A 22,575-nucleotide genomic window follows, 5' to 3' on the forward strand; every position below is an offset into this window, starting at 1 on the left:
TCACAGTCTAGCTTCAGTTTTCTTGTCACTGTGTCACAGGTGCGTCTGAGCCGAAGAACATGATCTATATGAGTCGGCTGGGTATCTGGGGAGAGGGCACGTCTTTCAGCACTTTTGATGAGTTCTTGCACGCAATTGAAAAGAGGTACACGGTGGTCAAATCTTTAAGGGCCTAAATGAAAGGGCATTTGTCTCACTATGTTTGGTTAATGAACATTAAAGGGAATGTATCATCAGAAATTGAATAATATTTCCTTTTTTTTTTATTAACTTGATTTTTTTTCTTTTATGTAGCTACATAAAGGAAAAAAACTTGAAATGTCCATTTTATTTTGTGGTCGATTTTCTGCGGCTCATTTGTCGGCTTTGCTTTATAGGTTTGGACAGATTCTGCAAAAGGCAGGAAACTATTTCTCCCCCATAGTCTGTACTGAACTTTTATATTATGCAGGACTACAGCCCAATAGATCTAAATAAAGTTCTGCATGTGACATCTAAAGAATTACGGCTGCATGGCATAATTTTCTGATATCCTTATAGCTGATTTGACATTTTTCTGACCGTTAACTTGCAGCTGTCATCAGTTCATAATGCACACATCACCTGATGATTTTTTTTTTTATTTTTCAATTTCTTTTAATACATAGACATGCAGGAAGTATTTGTCTCAAAAATAGACACCCAAAGGAATTTCTTGAAAACAGCAAGTAGCTATATCTTTTAAAGGGAATCTGTTTCCTCTTACTTGAGGTAGCAAAACCTGCAATGTGATGTAGGCAAAGAGACCCTGAATCCAATGATATATCACTTTGTTTATTTTGTACAGCCGTTTTGACATATAATCAGTGCTTTTAGATTGAGCAGGCAGCAGAGCTGAGGAAGCTAACCCCGCCCCCACCAGGCTCTGAGCTTCTTATCACAGGAGGGGGCGGAGTTGGACTGCCAGGCACTGGTCTAGGCTCTTGATGCTAAAACAGTCATTGCAAGAGCTTGATGAGAGAGGAGCTTGAAAGGCATATCTGAAATCTGTGTGTTAACCCCTACAGCATGCGGTCTTCAGAATACATAGCAATAACCTGCTTATAGATTCCCTTTAAAACAAAAATGGAATTAATACACTATTTTGCTTTGTGTTTCATTTAGTGAAATTTAAATACATGAGACATTCCCTTTAATACTGTCCTTTGAAGTTGTTTTCTCTGTGCTTCTCGTCATATATATATTCCTAAACTTGTCTCTTTTCTAATTTCTTATACAGGGGTGTAGGGGCCATGGAGATAGTTGCCATGGATATGAAGTTGAGCGGTATGTACATCGCAAGGCAGCTCAGTTTCACTGGAGTCAATTTTCGGATTGAGGAAATTCCCCTGGATGACTCTTTCAAAGAGATGTACAACCGAGCGGCACAGCTGGTAGGAAAGAGGAGAAATTAGATTTTTTGGAATTAAAGTTTTAAGATATCTGGCATTTGTGAATGGTGCCTCACTAAAGCCATTGAAAGCAGTTCCTTCATTATCATGTGTCAGCTCTTTGGCTAACCAGCCAATGTGCTCACTCCTGGAACTCAGAAAGTCTAATGCCATTTTATAGGAAGTCTTTCGCCCTCTAAAGGCAAACTAAACTTCTTAGGCTACGTTCACATTAGCGTTCCGCTAATGTGCGTCGCTGTTGCGTCGGCGACGCAGCGGCGACGCGCCCCTATGTTTAACATGGGGGACGCGTGCGTTTTTTTGGTTGCGTTTTCCGACACGTGCGTCGTTTTTGACGCTAGCGTCGGACGCAAGAAAATGCAACAAGTTGCATTTTTCGTGCGTCCGATTTTCGTAAAAAAATGACGCACGCGTCGCAAAACGCAGCGTTTTTGGTGCGTCGTGCGTTGCGTCGCCGACGCACCGGCGCGCAACGCTAATGTGAACGTAGCCTAATACAGCTATGTAGGGGACTTGACTCCTAGGAAAGTCATACATGCAGCGTAGATTTTAATGTTTTAATGGCTGACAAAAAATGCTTAATTCATATACAGATGAGGGTGTTGCCGTGCACCCTTGCCAAGGTCTTAACGCACTGATACAACCTCTTAAATTACTTTTTGAACTCTTCTTATACTAATTGATAGTACTCACTTGCCCACAGCGAGCGTTTCCGGGACCCAATTTGCTGCCCTGCTTGTGTGCACTGGCACTTCAGGAGCCCTGCAGTGCTCACACAGTGTCAGTGCAGGTGCTCTCATACCTGGTTCTTGTGTGCAACTGCCATTTGCTATACACATACATACGGGTATGTCACAAGTGTGGCCGTAGGCATGAGCTAGGGATGAGGGCGCATACTTGCATATATGGGTATGTCACAAGTGTGGCCGTAGGCATGAGCTAGGGATGAGGGCGGATACTTGCATATATGGGTATGTCACAAGCGTGGCCGTAGGCATGAGCCTGGGATGAGGGCGCATACTTGCATATATGGGTATGTCACAAGTGTGGCCGTAGGCATGAGCTAGAGATGAGGGCGCATACTTGCATATATGGGTATGTCACAAGCGTGGCCGTAGACATGAGCTAGGGATGAGGGCGCATACTTGCATATATGGGTATGTCACAAGTGTGGCCGTAGGCATGAGCTAGGGATGAGGGCGCATACTTGCATATATGGGTATGTCACAAGCGTGGCCGTAGGCATGAGCTAGGGATGAGGGCGCATACTTGCATATATGGGTATGTCACAAGCGTGGCCGTAGGCATGAGCTAGGGATGAGGGCGCATACTTGCATATATGGGTATGTCACAAGCGTGGCCGTAGGCATGAGCTAGGGATGAGGGTGCATACTTGCATATATGGGTATGTCACAAGCGTGGCCGTAGGCATGAGCTAGGGATGAGGGCGCATATATGGGTATGTCACAAGCGTGGCCGTAGGCATGAGCTAGGGATGAGGGCGCATACTTGCATATATGGGTATGTCACAAGCGTGGCCGTAGGCATGAGCTAGGGATGAGGGCGCATACTTGAATATATGGGTATGTCACAAGCGTGGCCGTAGGCATGAGCTAGGGATGGGGGCGCATACTTGCATATATGGGTATGTCACAAGCGTGGCCGTAGGCATGAGCTAGGGATGAGGGCGCATACTTGCATATATGGGTATGTCACAAGCGTGGCCGTAGGCATGAGCTAGGGATGAGGGCGCATACTTGCATATATGGGTATGTCACAAGCGTGGCCGTAGGCATGAGCTAGGGATGAGGGCGCATACTTGCATATATGGGTATGTCACAAGCGTGGCCGTAGGCATGAGCTAGGGATGGGGGCGCATACTTGCATATATGGGTATGTCACAAGCGTGGCCGTAGGCATGAGCTAGGGATGAGGGCGCATACTTGCATATATGGGTATGTCACAAGCGTGGCCGTAGGCATGAGCTAGGGATGAGGGCGCATACTTGCATATATGGGTATGTCACAAGCGTGGCCGTAGGCATGAGCTAGGGATGAGGGCGCATACTTGCATATATGGGTATGTCACAAGCGTGGCCGTAGGCATGAGCTAGGGATGGGGGCGCATACTTGCATATATGGGTATGTCACAAGCGTGGCCGTAGGCATGAGCTAGGGATGAGGGCGCATACTTGCATATATGGGTATGTCACAAGCGTGGCCGTAGGCATGAGCTAAAGATGAGGGCGCATACTTGCATATATGGGTATGTCACAAGCGTGGCCGTAGGCATGAGCTAGGGATGAGGGCGCATACTTGCATATATGGGTATGTCACAAGCGTGGCCGTAGGCATAAGCTAGGGATGAGGGCGCATACTTGCATATATGGGTATGTCACAAGCGTGGCCGCAGGCATGAGCTAGGGATGAGGGCGCATACTTGCATATATGGGTATGTCACAAGCGTGGCCGTAGGCATGAGCTAGGGATGAGGGTGCATACTTGCATATATGGGTATGTCACAAGCGTGGCCGTAGGCATGAGCTAGGGATGGGGGCGCATACTTGCATATATGGGTATGTCACAAGCGTGGCCGTAGGCATGAGCTAGGGATGAGGGTGCATACTTGCATATATGGGTATGTCACAAGCGTGGCCGTAGGCATGAGCTAGGGATGAGGGCGCATACTTGCATATATGGGTATGTCACAAGCGTGGCCGTAGGCATGAGCTAGGGATGAGGGCGCATACTTGCATATATGGGTATGTCACAAGCGTGGCCGTAGGCATGAGCTAGGGATGGGGGCGCATACTTGCATATATGGGTATGTCACAAGCGTGGCCGTAGGCATGAGCTAGGGATGAGGGCGCATACTTGCATATATGGGTATGTCACAAGCGTGGCCGTAGGCATGAGCTAAAGATGAGGGCGCATACTTGCATATATGGGTATGTCACAAGCGTGGCCGTAGGCATGAGCTAGGGATGAGGGCGCATACTTGCATATATGGGTATGTCACAAGCGTGGCCGTAGGCATGAGCTAGGGATGAGGGCGCATACTTGCATATATGGGTATGTCACAAGCGTGGCCGTAGGCATGAGCTAGGGATGAGGGCGCATACTTGCATATATGGGTATGTCACAAGCGTGGCCGTAGGCATGAGCTAGGGATGAGGGCGCATACTTGCATATATGGGTATGTCACAAGCGTGGCCGTAGGCATGAGCTAGGGATGAGGGCGCATACTTGCATATATGGGTATGTCACAAGCGTGGCCGTAGGCATGAGCTAGGGATGGGGGCGCATACTTGCATATATGGGTATGTCACAAGCGTGGCCGTAGGCATGAGCTAGGGATGAGGGCGCATACTTGCATATATGGGTATGTCACAAGCGTGGCCGTAGGCATGAGCTAGGGATGGGGGCGCATACTTGCATATATGGGTATGTCACAAGCGTGGCCGTAGGCATGAGCTAGGGATGGGGGCGCATACTTGCATATATGGGTATGTCACAAGCGTGGCCGTAGGCATGAGCTAGGGATGGGGGCGCATACTTGCATATATGGGTATGTCACAAGCGTGGCCGTAGGCATGAGCTAGGGATGGGGGCGCATACTTGCATATATGGGTATGTCACAAGCGTGGCCGTAGGCATGAGCTAGGGATGAGGGCGCATACTTGCATATATGGGTATGTCACAAGCGTGGCCGTAGGCATGAGCTAGGGATGAGGGCGCATACTTGCATATATGGGTATGTCACAAGCGTGGCCGTAGGCATGAGCTAGGGATGGGGGCGCATACTTGCATATATGGGTATGTCACAAGCGTGGCCGTAGGCATGAGCTAGGGATGGGGGCGCATACTTGCATATATGGGTATGTCACAAGCGTGGCCGTAGGCATGAGCTAGGGATGAGGGCGCATACTTGCATATATGGGTATGTCACAAGCGTGGCCGTAGGCATGAGCTAAAGATGAGGGCGCATACTTGCATATATGGGTATGTCACAAGCGTGGCCGTAGGCATGAGCTAGGGATGAGGGCGCATACTTGCATATATGGGTATGTCACAAGCGTGGCCGTAGGCATGAGCTAGGGATGAGGGCGCATACTTGCATATATGGGTATGTCACAAGCGTGGCCGTAGGCATGAGCTAGGGATGAGGGCGCATACTTGCATATATGGGTATGTCACAAGCGTGGCCGTAGGCATGAGCTAGGGATGAGGGCGCATACTTGCATATATGGGTATGTCACAAGCGTGGCCGTAGGCATGAGCTAGGGATGAGGGCGCATACTTGCATATATGGGTATGTCACAAGCGTGGCCGTAGGCATGAGCTAGGGATGAGGGCGCATACTTGCATATATGGGTATGTCACAAGCGTGGCCGTAGGCATGAGCTAGGGATGGGGGCGCATACTTGCATATATGGGTATGTCACAAGCGTGGCCGTAGGCATGAGCTAGGGATGGGGGCGCATACTTGCATATATGGGTATGTCACAAGCGTGGCCGTAGGCATGAGCTAGGGATGAGGGCGCATACTTGCATATATGGGTATGTCACAAGCGTGGCCGTAGGCATGAGCTAGGGATGAGGGCGCATACTTGCATATATGGGTATGTCACAAGCGTGGCCGTAGGCATGAGCTAGGGATGGGGGCGCATACTTGCATATATGGGTATGTCACAAGCGTGGCCGTAGGCATGAGCTAGGGATGAGGGCGCATACTTGCATATATGGGTATGTCACAAGCGTGGCCGTAGGCATGAGCTAGGGATGAGGGCGCATACTTGCATATATGGGTATGTCACAAGCGTGGCCGTAGGCATGAGCTAGGGATGAGGGCGCATACTTGCATATATGGGTATGTCACAAGCGTGGCCGTAGGCATGAGCTAGGGATGAGGGCGCATACTTGCATATATGGGTATGTCACAAGCGTGGCCGTAGGCATGAGCTAGGGATGAGGGCGCATACTTGCATATATGGGTATGTCACAAGCGTGGCCGTAGGCATGAGCTAGGGATGAGGGCGCATACTTGCATATATGGGTATGTCACAAGCGTGGCCGTAGGCATGAGCTAGGGATGGGGGCGCATACTTGCATATATGGGTATGTCACAAGCGTGGCCGTAGGCATGAGCTAGGGATGGGGGCGCATACTTGCATATATGGGTATGTCACAAGCGTGGCCGTAGGCATGAGCTAGGGATGAGGGCGCATACTTGCATATATGGGTATGTCACAAGCGTGGCCGTAGGCATGAGCTAGGGATGAGGGCGCATACTTGCATATATGGGTATGTCACAAGCGTGGCCGTAGGCATGAGCTAGGGATGGGGGCGCATACTTTCATATATGGGTATGTCACAAGCGTGGCCGTAGGCATGAGCTAGGGATGGGGGCGCATACTTGCATATAAAAGAAAACACTTTTTTTCTCATCCGCTAAAAAACTGCAACTGAAATTGTTTTTTTCTTTTTCATAGGCTTTAATTCCTTTATATAATTGTAGCTTAATGTTTTAGGGATGAGAGACTTTTTGGATGACAAAGTTCGTCATTTCTACCATGCACTCTAATTCTCTCTTTGCGTTTTCTCCTTCTAGTGGGCCGAAGCACTGACAATTTTCCAGACTGCAGCTGATTGGATTGGGTTGGACTCTCGAAAATCTCTGTGGGGTCAATTTTGGTCAGCACATCAGCGATTTTTTAAGTACCTATGTATTGCTGCTAAAGTACAGCGGCTAGTAGCCTTGGCTAACCAAGAGTTGTCCAGAGGAAAGGTGAGTGCAAGTGAGCACAAAGAGTGACTTAAAGGGTCATAAGTATGATTTGCAGAGAAGCTTGTTTCTTCTGTTAAGCTCATTAGTTTTCTTTTCAGTACTGGATAAAATGTCTACAGTTACTTCATCCTTACTGTAAATATAAGTTCTTGTTGTTGCTGTCTTTAGGTAACCCTGTCACACTAAAATGTTATGTAAACGATCGTCAAGGAGGACCTTTCACCAAATTTTTCATGTTGACTGGACACCTGATGTAATAGTAATACAGATAAACAGATGTTTTTATATTATTTATTTAAATTTTACTTCTCTGTTGTGGAGGTTTTAGCATCAAAGTATTTGGCACCTAATCAGTTAATTCTTAAGTCTAAATGAACATTACCAGAGACATTTAACTGGGGGCATATACTTCTTGCTCTTTTTACTGCTGACCAATCATAAGCAGGCAACAACCCACTGGGGAAAAAAGGGCACATCCCCATAATATCATTGACAAAGCATCTGCAGTGTGATGACAGGTGCTGGAGCACAGCAGAGCTGAGTGTGATTATCAGCTTTCTCAGTGTGGGGGAGGGGCAGTGGTGCAGAGTGGAGGCTCATTACAAGCCCCTTTACTAGCTCTCTTCTCAAATTCAAATGAGCTTTATTGGCAGAACCAAATCTACATTACCATTGCCAAAGCAAGTGTAGTGCTGCCAACTCTGCTGTACTGTCCCTCCCCCACATTGAATGTTTTATCATCTTAGGCAGCCTGTTCTAAGCTATTTTGTTGGTGTTTTCTTTTTCCCTTTGTATCTGGATGTCTGCTTGTTATTGGCAGAATGCAGCACTCTGAGAGGAGAGCTACAAGAAGTATTTTGTAATGAGACTTGCAGAGAGCAGAGAGCTGCTGGTTAATCACACTCGGCTCTACTGTTCTCCAGCACATATTATACTGCAGTGAGGGGAGCAAACTGTTTGTCAATGCTACTGTGGGTGTGTGTTCTTTTCCCCCCCAGTGTGTGCTGCCTACTTATGATTGGTCAAATCTGTCTGGTAATATCCACTTAAACTTAAAGAAAACTGTTTTAAGTACCAAATGCTTTTATCACTACTGTCTCCTCAACGGAGAGGCACAATTTAACCCCTTCCCGACCCATGACGCCACGTAGGCGTCATGAAAGTCGGTGCCAATCCGACCCATGACGCCTATGTGGCGTCATGGAAAGATCGCGTCCCTGCAGATCGGGTGAAAGGGTTAACTCCCATTTCACCCGATCTGCAGGGACAGGGGGAGTGGTAGTTTAGCCCAGGGGGGGTGGCTTCACCCCCTCGTGGCTACGATCGCTCTAATTGGCTGTTGAAAGTGAAACTGCCAATCAGAGCGATTTGTAATATTTCACCTATTATAACGGGTGAAATATTACAATCCAGCCATGGCCGATGCTGCAATATCATCGGCCATGGCTGGAAATACTAGTGTGCCCCCACCCCACCACACCGATCGCCCCCCGATCTGTTTGGTACACTGCTCCGGCTCCCCTCTGTCCTGTGCTCCGCTCCCCCCCGTGCTCTTGTCCGCTCCCCCCCGTGCTCCTTTCTACCCCCCCCCCCCTGCTCCGTTCCACCCCTCCCGCGCTCCGATCCCCCCGTGCTCCCCCCCACCCTATCATACTTACCGATCCTGCCGGGGCCCATCCGTCTTCTCCCCGGGCGCCGCCATCTTCCAAAATGGCGGGCGCATGCGCAGTGCGCCCGCCGAATCTGCCGGCCGGCAGATTCGTTCCAAAGTGCATTTTGATCACTGAGATATAATCTATCTCAGTGATCAAAATAAATAAAATATTAAATGATCCCCCCCCCCCCCCTTTGTCACCCCCATAGGTAGGGACAATAAAAAAAATAAAGAATTTTTTTTTTCCACTAATGTTAGAATAGGGTTAGGGGTAGGGTTAGGGTTTCAGTATGTGCACACGTATTCTGGTCCTCTGCGGATTTTTCCGCTGCGGATTTGATAAATCCGCAGTGCTAAACCGCTGCGGATTTATGGCGGATTTACCGCGTTTTTTCTGCGCATTTCACTGCGGTTTTACAACTGCGATTTTCTATTTGAGCAGTTGTAAAACCGCTGCGGAATCCGCAGAAAGAAGTGACATGCTGCGGAATGTAAACCGCTGCGTTTCCGTGCAGTTTTTCCGCAGCGTGTGTACAGCGATTTTTGTTTCCCATAGGTTTACATTGAACTGTAAACTTATGGGAAACTGCTGCGGATCCGCAGCGTTTTCCGCAGTGTGTGCACATACCTTTAGAATTAGGCCATGTGCACACGGTGCGGATTTGGCTGCGGATCCGCAGTGGATTGGCCGCTGCGGATTCGCAGCAGTGTTCCATCAGGTTTACAGTACCATGTAAACATATGGAAACCAAATCCGCTGTGCCCATGGTGCGGAAAATACCGCACGGAAACGCTGCGTTGTATTTTCCGCAGCATGTCAATTCTTTGTGCGGATTCCGCAGCGTTTTACACCTGTTCCTCAATAGGAATCCGCAGGTGAAATCCGCACAAAAAACACTGGAAATCCGCGGAAAATCCGCAGGTAAAACGCAGTGCCTTTTACCCGCGGATTTTTCAAAAATGATGCTGAAATATCTCACACGAATCCGCAACGTGGGCACATAACCTTAGGGTTAGGGTTGGAATTAGGGTTTTGGTTAGGGTTATGGCTACAGTTGGGATTAGGGTTGTGGTTAGGGTTAGGGGTGTGTTGGGGTTAGGGTTGTGATTAGGGTTATGGCTACAGTTGGGATTAGGGTTAGGGGTGTGTTGGGGTTAGTGTTGGAGGTAGAATTGAGGGGTTACCACTGTTTAGGCACATCAGGGGTCTCCAAACGCAACATGGCGCCACCATTGATTCCAGCCAATCTCGTATTCAAAAAGTCAAATGGTGCTCCCTCAATTCCGAGCCCTGACGTGTGCCCAAACAGTGGTTTACCCCCACATATGGGGTACCAGCATACTCAGGATAAACTGCGCAACAATTACTGGGGTCTAATTTCTCCTGTTACCCTTGTGAAAATAAAAAAATGCTTGCTAAAACATCATTTTTGAGGAAAGAAAAATGATTTATTATTTTCACGGCTCTACATTGTAAACGTCTGTGAAGCACTTGGGGGTTCAAAGTGCTCACCACATATCTAGATAAGTTCCTTGGGGGGTCTAGTTTCTAAAATGGGGTCACTTGTGGGGGGTTTCTACTGTTTAGGCACACCAGGGGCTCTGCAAACGCAACGTGACGCCCGCAGACCATTCCATCAAAGTCTGCATTTCAAAAGTCACTACTTCCCTTCTGAGCCCCGACGTGTGCCCAAACAGTGGTTTACCTCCACACATGGGGTATCAGCGTACTCAGGAGAAACTGAACAACAACTTTTGGGGTCCAATTTCTCCTGTAACCCTTGGGAAAATAAAAAATTCTGGGCTAAATATTATTTTTGAGGAAAGAAAACGTATTTATTATTTTCACGGCTCTGCATTATAAACTTCTGTGAAGCACTTGGGGGTTCAAAGTGCTCACCACACATCTAGATAAGTTCCTTTCGGGGTCTAGTTTCCAAAATGGGGTCACTTGTGGGGGGTTTCTACTGTTAAGCCACATCAGGGGCTCTGCAAACGCAACGTGACGCCCACAGAGCATTCCATCAAAGTCTGCATTTCAAAACGTCACTACTTCACTTCCGAGCCCCGGCATGTGCCCAAACAGTGGTTTACCCCCACATATGGGGTATCGGCATACTCAGGAGAAACTGGACAACAACATTTGGGGTCCAATTTCTCCTATTACCCTTGGCAAAATAGGAAATTCCAGGCTAAAAAAATCATTTTTGAGGAAAGAAAAATTATTTTTTATTTTCATGGCTCTGCGTTATAAACTTCTGTGAAGCACCTGAGGGTTTAAAGTGCTCAATATGCATCTAGAGAAGTTCCTTGGGGGGTCTAGTTTCCAAAATGGGGTCACTTGTGGGGGAGCGCCAATGTTTAGGCACACAGGAGCTTTCCAAACGCGACATGGTGTCCGCTAACGATGGAGATAATTTTTCATTCAAAAAGTCAAATGGCGCTCCTTCCCTTCCGAGCCTTACCATGTGCCCAAACAGTGGTTTACCCCCACATATGAGGTATCAGTGTACTCAGGAGAAATTGCCCAACAAATTTTAGGATCCATTTTATCCTGTTGCCCATGTGAAAATGAAAAAATTGAGGCTAAAAGAATTTTTTTGTGGAAAAAAAAGTACTTTTTCATTTTTACAGATCAATTTGTGAAGCACCTGGGGGTTCAAAGTGCTCACTATGCATCTAGATAAGTTCCTTGGGGCGTCTAGTTTCCAAAATGGGGTCACTTGTGAGGGAGCTCCAATTTTTAGGCACACGGGGGCTCTCCAAACGTGACATGGTGTCCGCTAAAGAGTGGAGCCAATTTTTTATTCAAAAAGTCAAATGGCGCTCCTTCCCTTCCAAGCCCTGCCGTGCGCCCAAACAGTGGTTTACCCCCACATATGAGGTATCAGCGTACTCAGGACAAATTGGACAACAACTTACGTGGTTCAGTTTCTCCTTTTACCATTGGGAAAATAAAAAAATTGTTGCTAAAAGATAATTTTTGTGACTAAAAAGTTAAATGTTCATTTTTTCCTTCCATGTTGCTTCTGCTGCTGTGAAGTACCTGAAGGGTTAATAAACTTCTGGAATGTGGTTTTGAGTACCTTGAGGGGTGCAGTTTTTAGAATGGTGTCACTTTTGGGTATTTTCAGCCATATAGACCCCTCAAACTGACTTCAAATGTGAGGTGGTCCCTAAAAAAAATGGTTTTGTAAATTTCGTTGTAAAAATGACAAATCGCTGGTCAAATTTTAACCCTTATAACTTCCTAACAAAAGAAAATTTTGTTTCCAAAATTGTGCTGATGTAAAGTAAACATGTGGGAAATGTTATTTATTAACTATTTTGTGTCACATATCTCTCTGGTTTAACAGAATAAAAATTCAAAATGTGAAAATTGCGAAATTTTCAACATTTTCGCCAAATTTCCGTTTTTATCACAAATAAACGCAGAATTTATTGACCTAAATTTACCACTAACATGAAGCCCAATATGTCACGAAAAAACAATCTCAGAACCGCTAGGATCCGTTGAAGCGTTCCTGAGTTATTACCTCATAAAGGGACACTGGTCAGAATTGCAAAAAACGGCAAGGTCTTTAAGGTCAAAATAGGCTGGGTCATGAAGGGGTTAAGGTCAAAATAGGCTGGGTCATGAAGGGGTTAAAAAAAATGTTTTTTTTCTGCTCTGCAGCACCTATTAACCCCTCTCTGCCATCCGACATACTATTCCGTCCATGTGACCTGGGGCTTAATTCCCATGGACGGAAGAGTACGTCACACACGATCAGCCACGCTCACGGGGAGAGTGCGCCTGGGTGTCAGCTGATTCTCACAGCTGACACCCGGCACTAAACGCACTTTAACCCCGGAACATTGCTATCAAACAAGATTGCAGCGTTTCGGTGGCATAGAGAAGCATCGCACAGGGAGGGGGCTCCCTGCGTGCTTCCCTGATACCCTCAGAACAACGCGATATGATCTTCTTTTGTTCTGAGCTTCTACCTGCCTGCAGACCCCCGGATCCAAGATGGCCGCGGGGTCCTGCAGGGAGGTGGCTTGTCAGTGCCTGCTGAGAGCAGGACCTGAGAAGCCTCCTTCACTACCTGTCAGATCGCTGATCTGGGACACTGCTGTGCAAAGTGTCAGATCAGCGATCTGACTTTATACAGTGATGTTCCACCCTGTAAAAAAGATTAAAAAAAAAAAAAAGTACACATATTTAGTATCCCCACGTCTGTAACGACCCGACCTATAAAACTGTCCCACTAGTTAACCCCTTCAGTGAACACCGTAAAAAAATTAATAAAAAACGAGGAAAAAACAACGCTTTATCATCATACCGCCGAACAAAGAGCGGAATAACACCCATTCAAAAACACGGATATAAATAAACATGGTATTGCTGAAAACGTCATCTTGTCCCGCAAAAAACGAGCTGCCATACAGCATCATCAGTGAAAAAATAAGTTATAGCCCTCAGAATAAAGCAATGCAAAAATAATTATTTTTTTTTATCTAAAATTGTTTTTATTGTATAAAAGCGCCAAAACATAAAAAAATGATATAAATGAGGTATCGCTGTAATCGTACTGACCCGAAGAATAAAACTGCTTTTGTCAATTTTACCACATGCGGAACGGTATAAAAGCCTCCCCTAAAAGAAATTCACGAATAGCTGGTTTTTGTTCATTCTGCCTCCCAAAATCGTAATGAAAAGCGATCAAAAAACGTCATGTGCCCGAAAAGATTACCAAAAAAATCGTCAACTTGTCCCGCAAAAAACAAGATCTCGCATGACTCTGTGGGCCGAAATATGGAAAAATTATAGCTCTCAAAATGTGGTGATGCAAAAACGATTTTATGCAATAAAAAGTATCTTTTAGCGTGTGACAGCTGCCAATCATAAAAACCTGTTAAAAAAACGCTATAACTAGTAAATCAAACCCCCCTTCATCACCCCCTTAGTTAGGGGAAAATAATCAAATAAAAAAGATGTATTTATTTCCATTTTACGGTTAGGTTTAGGGTTGGGGCTAAAGTTCGGGTTAGGGTTGGAACTAAATTTAGGGTTAGGGTTGGGGCTAAATTTAGGGTTAGCGTTGGAACTAAATTTAGGGTTAGGGTTGGGGCTAAATTTAGGGTTAGCGTTGGAACTAAATTTAGGGTTAGGGTTGGGGCTAAATTTAGGGTTAAGGTTGGGGCTAAAGTTAGGGTTGGGACTAGGGTTAGGGGTGTGTTGGGGTTAGGGTTGGAGTTAGAATTGGGGGATTTCCACTGTTTAGGCACATCAGGGAGCCTCCAAACTCGACATGGCATCCGATCTCAATTCCAGCCAATTCTGCGTTGAAAAAGTAAAACAATGCTCCTTCCCTTCCAAGCTCTCCCGTGCGCCCAAACAGTGGTTTACCCCCCACATATGGGGCATCAGCGTACTCAGGACAAATTGGACAATAACTTTTGGGGTCCAATTTCTCCTGTTACCCTTGGTAAAATAAATTGGATCTGAAGTACATTTTTTGTGGAAAAAGAGTAAAATGTGTTTTTTTTTTTTTGTTTTTTTTTAACATTCCAAAAATTCCTGTGAAACACCTGAAGGGTCAATAAACTTCTTGAATGTGGTTTTGAGCACCTTGAGGGGTGCAGTTTTTAGAATGGTGTCACTTTTGGTTATTTTCTACCATATAGACCCCTCAAAGTGACTTCAAATGTGATGTGGTCCCAAAAAAAAAAAAAAGTGTTATAAAAATGAGAAATCGCTGGTCAACTTTTAACCCTTATAATTTCCTAATAAAAAAAATTTTTGTTCCAAAATTGTGCTGATGTAAAGTAGACATGTGGGGAATGTTATTTATTAAGTATTTTGTGTGACATATCTCTGTGATTTAAGGGCATGAAAATTCAAAGTTGGAAAATAGCGAAATTTTCAACAAATTTCCATTTTTTTTTTCACAAATAAACGCAAGTCTTATCAAAGAAATTTTACCACTAACATGAAGTATAATATGTCACGAGAAAACAATGTCAGAATCACCAGGATCCATGGAAGCGTTCCAGAGTTATAACCTCATAAAGGGACAGTGGTCAGAATTGTAAAAATTGGCCCGGTCATTAACGTGCAAACCACCCTTGGGTGTTAAGGGGTTAAATCTTGGTCCTCTATGTAGGTATGTTCATTCACATGTGGCAGATGTTCATGTGACTGACAATACACTCTGTTAATCTGAATGGAGTTGTTTCTGCCGTAGACACAGATTTCTGTAGGCCCTATTCAGATGGACAGGACCATCCCAAAAGGATCTGCAGCTTCTCTGAACTTGGGATCTTATGTTAGCAACTGGCAAATGAAATATTGTCATATTTCTATTGCTTAATCCAACCACTCACGATCATGTGGTGCTCCTACTTTCAGAATTTTTCACTTTCTGGAAATAAAAGCGCCCCATAAACGTTAAAAGTAGACATCTGACCCAGTTAAAAGAATGCCACAGAGCACTTTCAAAGCACATAATGGCAATCTTGCATTAAAGTATAACTTTTTAGAAATAAAAATGCAAAACATTTTTGTGGCTGAAAGTCTGCAAAAAGCAGAGCCTTAGGCCCACAACACTTTCTAAAAATCAAAGTACAAAATCTGCAAGAATGTAAAACTCTATAACTGCCCCTTACGTTTACATTTAAGTGTTCTCAGATATGGGGTGACCATGTGAATAACCGTGTATATGTCACTCCCCGTAACAGATCAATCCTTTTTCTTGCCTGCAGCTTTTCCGTCATGTTTTGTAACTTGGGGTCAGTGGAAAATGAAATAACACTACACCATTTTCAGTTTACATCATTTATACATTTAAGCTTTACAATAGTCTACTTATTTAGAGGAGGTGATAGTGACTGACAAACCAAAAAACCCCTGTTCTCTGAAATGACAAAGCTGTATTGTTTCTGCTTTGTTGTCTTCTGAAAACGATAAGCCTAGGCATTTAACTTGGGGTATGTTTCCACATTCAGGATATGGCAGCACTTTGGATGCAGCACATGTCCGCTCCGTCCAAAACGCTGCCGGCTTTTGTACACGCAGTGATATCGCATGTGTTCATTGAACCATGCGGAATCCCCGCATCCTATACATTGTACAAGTGATATTTATCTTGCGGAGGCTGAGCGTCTCTGCAATATAAATAGACATGCTGCGGTCTAGAAAGATGTGCCGCATGTCCGTCTCCGCAGGGAAGCCGTGGGCGCCGGTGCATGCATAGTGGAGATGGGATTTCATACAATCCCCTCCACTATGCTGTAATATCTGGCCGCTGCGGGTCGGACGCTGTAGCTGTACGCAGCATCCAGTCCGCAGCTTTTATTGACCGTGGCAACATACCCTGATTGATATTCTGCTGGTTGTTGAACTGTGATCGCCTATATAAAAAACACCACACTTGCTTTAAGCACATGTTGTCCTTGCCCTATATTTGTTAGCTGTGCTTTCAAAAGTAAAACGATTATGTGATCGAACTCCCCTTATGACATATATATTAGTGATGCAGTTAGTTCAAGTGCTGCCTATAATAGTTATAAAGAATAATACCCACAATGGCAAAGCATAGTATGTGCATGACTATTAAGATGCCGTACAAGCCTACCAACAAAATGTTTATTTCTTGTACATTTGTGTCTTTTTTTCATCTCCATCTTCCCCTCTGTGCAGCATCACAGCGTTGAATGGGTGGTCCTATTCTTTCTGCTAAAACTACTTTTCCCAGCAGCGCATTGCTTTTTCTCAGTGCTTCAGATCTTCTCTTCGTGGGCAATTCTTCTTTACATTAATGAGGTTACCAGTATGGAATGTAGTAACTGTGACGCACCATATTACTGTTTGTAACCTCCACCTTTCATTGGTGGTCCATGGAGATCTTCATGGTCTCCGCTGCATGCATAACAGACTTGGCATAGAATAGCTGAGCTGCATTACACCATGACTGTGAGGGCAATGAGGGTGCCATTAGTGAGCTTGGGGGAAGTTTTATTAGACAGGGTCATGGGTGCATCTGTTTTTCAAGAATTGGACTCATTAAGTGCATATGCCCTTGGTATCAGTGGGATTTTCAGCATAGCTGAGCTGTCAGATGTTTTCTTACACCAGGGCAATAGTTACATTGTCATGTTTGCCCAACAAAGAGTGCCCTGGTCATCATTAAGGGGTGATATATGCAAATCGGTGCAGAGTTGAAATAGGTTGTAGTGGCACACATGATTAATTCTGTATGTACAGAAAACTGAGACCACTTTATGATTTGGGGAAAAATCCTTTAAAGGGAACCTGTCCCCACCTGCCTGTAGCCTAACACTGCGAGGAGAAAAATGACCTTATTCTCCCCAGCAGCATTGGGGTTTCAGTCACCACACTTAGTATATAGAAGTGGGGTGTAACCGCAGCCCGGCCCTGACTGACAGTTGGCCCCATGCAGAGCCTGCGTCCATCAGGGCTGGGGGAGTGGTTTCAGTCATGGGGGCGGCATCGGTGCTGGTTCAGTCACCGATCTCGGTATACAAGGCGGCAACCGTAACCATGCCGGCTGCTGCTGTGTACACCCTCAGCGGTGACTGAAACAAGAACACTGCCGGGGGTGGGGAGTATAAAGTTCATTCTCTACCCACAATGTCCTGCTACGGGCAGGTTAGTAACGCCATTAACCTGCAGGATAATAGCGTTTTTCCTTGTGACCGGTTCCCTTTGATAAGCTTTATTTGTGAGACTGTTACATTGCTGCAGAAATGTGTTTTTTTTTCTCTCCTGCAGTGTGTTGTTATTGGCTTGCAATCTACTGGGGAAGCTCGGACACGAGAAGTTATGGATGAAAATGATGGTCATCTGGACCGCTTTGTGTCCGCTGCTGAGTGAGTACAGAAACACTGCGCCCTGTATGTATGTCTATTGCACATTCTAGCTGCATGTGTGCTAATGTGGCTTGATTTTTAACTCTTCAGAGGGGTGTTCAAGTCTCTGATCCTGAAACATTTCCCTTCAAGCAAAAGGAAGCGCGAGAAGAACTTGCTGAAAAGGAAAAGTGCGTAACGAATAACCCATATGACTATAGATTGTAACCTTATATAATGGTTAAGTGTGGGCCTCTGTGCACTCTTTACTTCTTATGGGTTGGTTCATCATGGCTGACGTTGCACAGGACAGTCTTAATGAAGCAGATTACTAGAGTACAATGTGCCTGATCCATTAGTGGCACATGCTGCTCAGCGAATTAGGTGCCTTTGTGAACCATTGAGTCTGGTATTGGAGTACATTTCTGGAGTCATTTACACCGCTAAAGTGGAACAATATTTACCGAAATTGACAGGCGGGTGTTACCACGATCTGTCCCACCCATTCTACACCACATGGAGGTAGCTGCTCAAGACTGTTGTAAACCCCAAATGTCGCACTGTTTTTGTGCAACTTCTGAGTTGTGCAATATATGTCCACTTAGTAAAGAAATTTGGACCTCATCACGTTAATGAATTTCACCTTTAATGCAGAGTTGTATTTTTTTCTTTATTGACCTATCAAACCTCTCTTTTATTCTGCGCCATTTGTAATGCTTCGCAGAACGTGCAAAGCCACGCAGTGGAAAGATAACCCGTGGAGATATTGGGGCATTACTCCGGAACAGTGAAGAGAGCAGCTCGGATTCTGACGGCGCACTGGACAGTGACTTCAACTCTTCTCCTGAGTCCTTACAGGACAATGACGATGTCATATTTGTCGAACACACATTTAATGGACACATAGTGCCTGACCGTGGTAAGCAGTTATTTAGGGTCAGGGGATGTCAGAAATTAGATCTCTGGTTGTAAACTAGTCTGCAAAACCCATTGATTAATTTTCTCATGGTCCTAGGCCCTGAACACGTGGAACAAATGAAGATGGATTTGTTAGCCAAGGTTGAAGACTTAGGGAAAGTGTTACCTCTGAATACATTGGATGAACTTATAGATCAGCTAGGGGGTCCAGACAAAGTGGCAGAAGTATGTAACCTACATTTTGCTATTGACATATATTTTAGTGTGGCCAGTTTTTGTAACGGTTTCTTGTCTATAGATGACGGGTAGAAAAGGGCGAGTGGTTCGACGCCTTGAGGGCGTGGGGTTTGAGTCCCGAGCCGAGCAGAACCTATCAATAGATAATGTGAACTTGCGGGAGAAGGAACGTTTTATGAATGGCACCAAGGTGAGCTTATAGGACTTTCTTACAATGTGTTGCACAATTTCTCCCAACTATTCGTTATCACATTTTTCTTTACTGAGTGATGTTAGAATGACTTCTTCTTTCCCTGATCACCCACCTATGTGCGCATATTGAGATCCCGTTATCATATCAGAATGTGCATTTTTGTTCCATGGGTGTCCTCGCTGCTAATAGGTTGCTTGTTGTTTGAACAAATGTTCAACTGTTTGACATTTGAGCCAGGGGGAATTTCTTTCATGCCATCGTAGTTGCATGATATTTCAAACTTCATTCTATTGTGTGACAGGGATATAATTTTAGCCCTATGAAGGTTTCTGTACAATCATTTATCATGTCCACTTGTAGTGGATTTTTTCACCACAAATCCAATGCAGCGTTATCAATTCATGGCGGCAAGAGTATATTAACTCTACTGATTAGCAATATCATGGCTTAAAGGGAATCTGTCACCACATTTGACCTCTCTAAACTATTAATATGGGCATACAGGTGTATAGACTGCTGTGGAGAGTGATACCTGTATGCCTCATATCAGATGCCTTGTTGTGGAGAACTCTTTTATTACTATGCGAACGACTTCTTCCAGGCTCTGGGGAGGATGGTGCCTGGAAGGTAATTCTGCCTCCAGAGATTATTTTACATGACGGGGGATTACCAATGTGATGTTAAATATCCACTCTTTGCTCTCCCGGCAGAGCTATGTGTGGTTATAACTTACAGATCAGGTTCCTTTCAGCTTCCATCTCGCAGGCAGATAGGGCTGCAATACTGAAAACAAATACTCTGGCAAAAATCATTATCTAGAGTAAAGAACAGAACCACCAGATTAAAAACCAATAAATCTTTATTAAAAAGTAGATTAAAATATAACAGATTTCCCAGTAAGGGGGACACCACAGTATCCAAACTGATACACTGCTATATAAACAAGAATAGACAGGAAAATACTTAGTTTGTAATATAGAAAAAAATGGGTTATATTAATAGTTTATCCTGCTAATCACATAAGATGAAATGCTAAGTAGCCCGAATGATGAACCTCTACAGAGATATATAGTATATCACCATCAAAAGTTGAAGAAAACTCCCAATATGGCAGTGTGGACTGACACCAAAAGACTGCTCCTGGATGAATTTCCATACAGGGTAAATATGGTAGAGTAGAATTAGATGGCCAAACTACATCTTAGTACAACGATAGCCCTAACATGAGTAATCAAACGCTAAGCAAAAATAAGTGTAGTAATAGCCACCATCCCCAAAAAATTAGTAGTCCATATTGGCAATGCATAAGTGCTCATGAAAAATATACTTCACGATCCCAGAAGAAGCAAGTGGCGAAACGCACATTGGGGTAGGGGGAGACCCCACTTTTATTCAGCCTCACATAATTCGCTCCCTTGGTGTCGTATTTACAGGTATTTACTCCTTATTTATTGGATATTTTTCACAAGCACTTGCCAATATGGACTGTTCACTTCCTTGGGATGGTGGCTATGATTCCACTTATTTTATTCTTAGAGTCACCGCTCTGAACTAATCTGCAGCTAGAATGAGGAAATACAGGGCAGTCACTCTGTGCGCCATGCTGGGCCTTATGGTGCCACAGAAGCCTGCCTGTGCTCTTGCTCCTACAGCTACTGCAGAAGAAAGAAGAGTTCCTCATCCCTTCTTAATCCTTGCACGATCTTTCCTAACCCCCCCCCCCACCCCCTCCCCCCCATAATATCTCCCTACCGACCCCCCCACTGCTTTCTGGCACCAAGTGCTTATCAGTACTTTAGCTCTGATGAGTACTTGATCGCTCCATTTTTGGCAGTTTTTTTTTTTTTGTTCGTGCGTTCTGCAGCCGCCGAGCATTGATCAGTGACACAAATCACTGATTTTCCAGGACTTTTTTTTCTCCCTGTACATTTTCCTCTCTCCCGTTTACACCACCTCTGTGCGTGCGTCCTGCAGCCGCCAAGCATTGATCAGCAACTCAAATCGCTGATCTGCACTCGTGCTCGCTGTTTCCCACTTTACTCGTGCTCGCTGTTTCCCACTTTTTTTTCCCTTTTGCATCCTACAGCTGTCGAACCGCTGATCAGACGTACACTACTTATTAGCACCCGTGCTCAGTTTTGGCAAGGACTTTTTTTTTCTTCTCTCCCCTTTTTGCACCACATCCATGTGTGCGTCCTACAGCCGTCAAGCACTGGTTGGTGACGAACATCACTGAGTAAAAGAATTTAGATTAGTTGATAGGATTAGATTAGGAACAGTAAAATATGCTGTAGTAATCGTCATCTACTACAGTATTTTTTACTGAATTGAGTTTATATCAGTGCGAAAAAAAAGAATCATCCATGTGTCCGTCCTACAGCCGTCAAGCGCTGATCACTGACACACATCAGTGATCAACCTCCGGTTGTTGGGGTTTTTTTGTGAAAAGAGAATGAAAAAATGTTAGATTAGGGACAGTAAAATATTCTGTAATAATTGTCACCTACTACAAAAAATTTTATACTGAATTGACTTGGTGTCAGCTCAGGAAAAAGAGTCACATCTGTGCGTGCTTCCTACATCTGTTCGAAATAAAAAAAAAGTTCACACCAATCACTCACACGAAACGTATCCTGGGAGTGAGTGGGAAAATTGTGTGAGATTCGGTGCACCCACTGCTTCATCAAGGTTATCACTTCTACGAAGATAACTTTTATACCAACATCCCACTCTTCAAGTCCCTCTCTGCGCGTGCTACCCCTACGATAATTGGGCAGCTGCTCAGAAAGGTGAGAACAAAACACAATGTAGTGACAACATGCTGGTGGACAAGGACAATAGGGATGTCCTTTTTTTGACGACTATACATGGTGATGGCAGCACCCCCCCCGCTGTACGAGGTACCTCTTCACAGGTCACCAAACTAGATTGTGTACTGGGGTACAACAAGAATATGGGGGAAGTTGATCTCTCTGATCAAGCTCTCCAGCCCTACAGTTCCATAAGAAAAAAAAAAAATGGTGTGGTACAAGAAGCTGGCCTTGCACATCGTACAGATGGCAATGTACAACGCTTTTGTGCTATCACAATGTGCCGGCCAGACCGATACATAACTTCAATTCTAAGAGGTAGTGATCAAAGGCCTTAAGTTTGGAGATCAGGAAGGAGTGGGCTCCAGTACTACCGGAACTGAAGATGCTCCTATTGTACAAGGCCAACATTTCCTGGGGGAGGTCCCTCAAACCACGAAAAAAGGAAGATGGCAAAAGAGGTGCCGAGTGTGTAACAGGAGGGGGATATGCAGTTACACTACTTATCAATTAGTCACCTGCCCCGATAAACCTGGCCTGTGTATACAAGAATGCTTCAGACTGTACCACAAATCCATGGACTACTAAATACATTTCAGACTTGCACAACTCACGTATGTCAACTTGGCTACACTACACAATTAGCATATGACAACCTGAAGTACTCCACACAATTTACATATATGCCACTAC

At 45.0% G+C, this 22,575-nt stretch overlaps 1 protein-coding gene across 3 annotated transcripts in view; it reads left to right on the top strand.

Moving 5' to 3' along the window:
- Window positions 1–22,575, top strand: part of SBNO2 (strawberry notch homolog 2) — a 123,966-nt gene that overhangs the window by 65,052 nt on the left and 36,339 nt on the right. For all 3 annotated transcript variants that reach the window (XM_069739898.1, XM_069739906.1, XM_069739914.1), the window contains 8 exons: window positions 40–145; window positions 1,259–1,412; window positions 7,041–7,217; window positions 17,648–17,745; window positions 17,836–17,915; window positions 18,449–18,643; window positions 18,740–18,867; window positions 18,941–19,069. In XM_069739898.1, the coding sequence (XP_069595999.1) occupies window positions 40–145; window positions 1,259–1,412; window positions 7,041–7,217; window positions 17,648–17,745; window positions 17,836–17,915; window positions 18,449–18,643; window positions 18,740–18,867; window positions 18,941–19,069 (1,067 nt within the window). The remainder of the gene's footprint in view (window positions 1–39; window positions 146–1,258; window positions 1,413–7,040; window positions 7,218–17,647; window positions 17,746–17,835; window positions 17,916–18,448; window positions 18,644–18,739; window positions 18,868–18,940; window positions 19,070–22,575) is intronic.

Source organism: Ranitomeya imitator, chromosome 1, assembly GCF_032444005.1.
Source record: "Ranitomeya imitator isolate aRanImi1 chromosome 1, aRanImi1.pri, whole genome shotgun sequence".
In the NCBI taxonomy this organism is placed as follows: domain Eukaryota; kingdom Metazoa; phylum Chordata; class Amphibia; order Anura; family Dendrobatidae; genus Ranitomeya; species Ranitomeya imitator.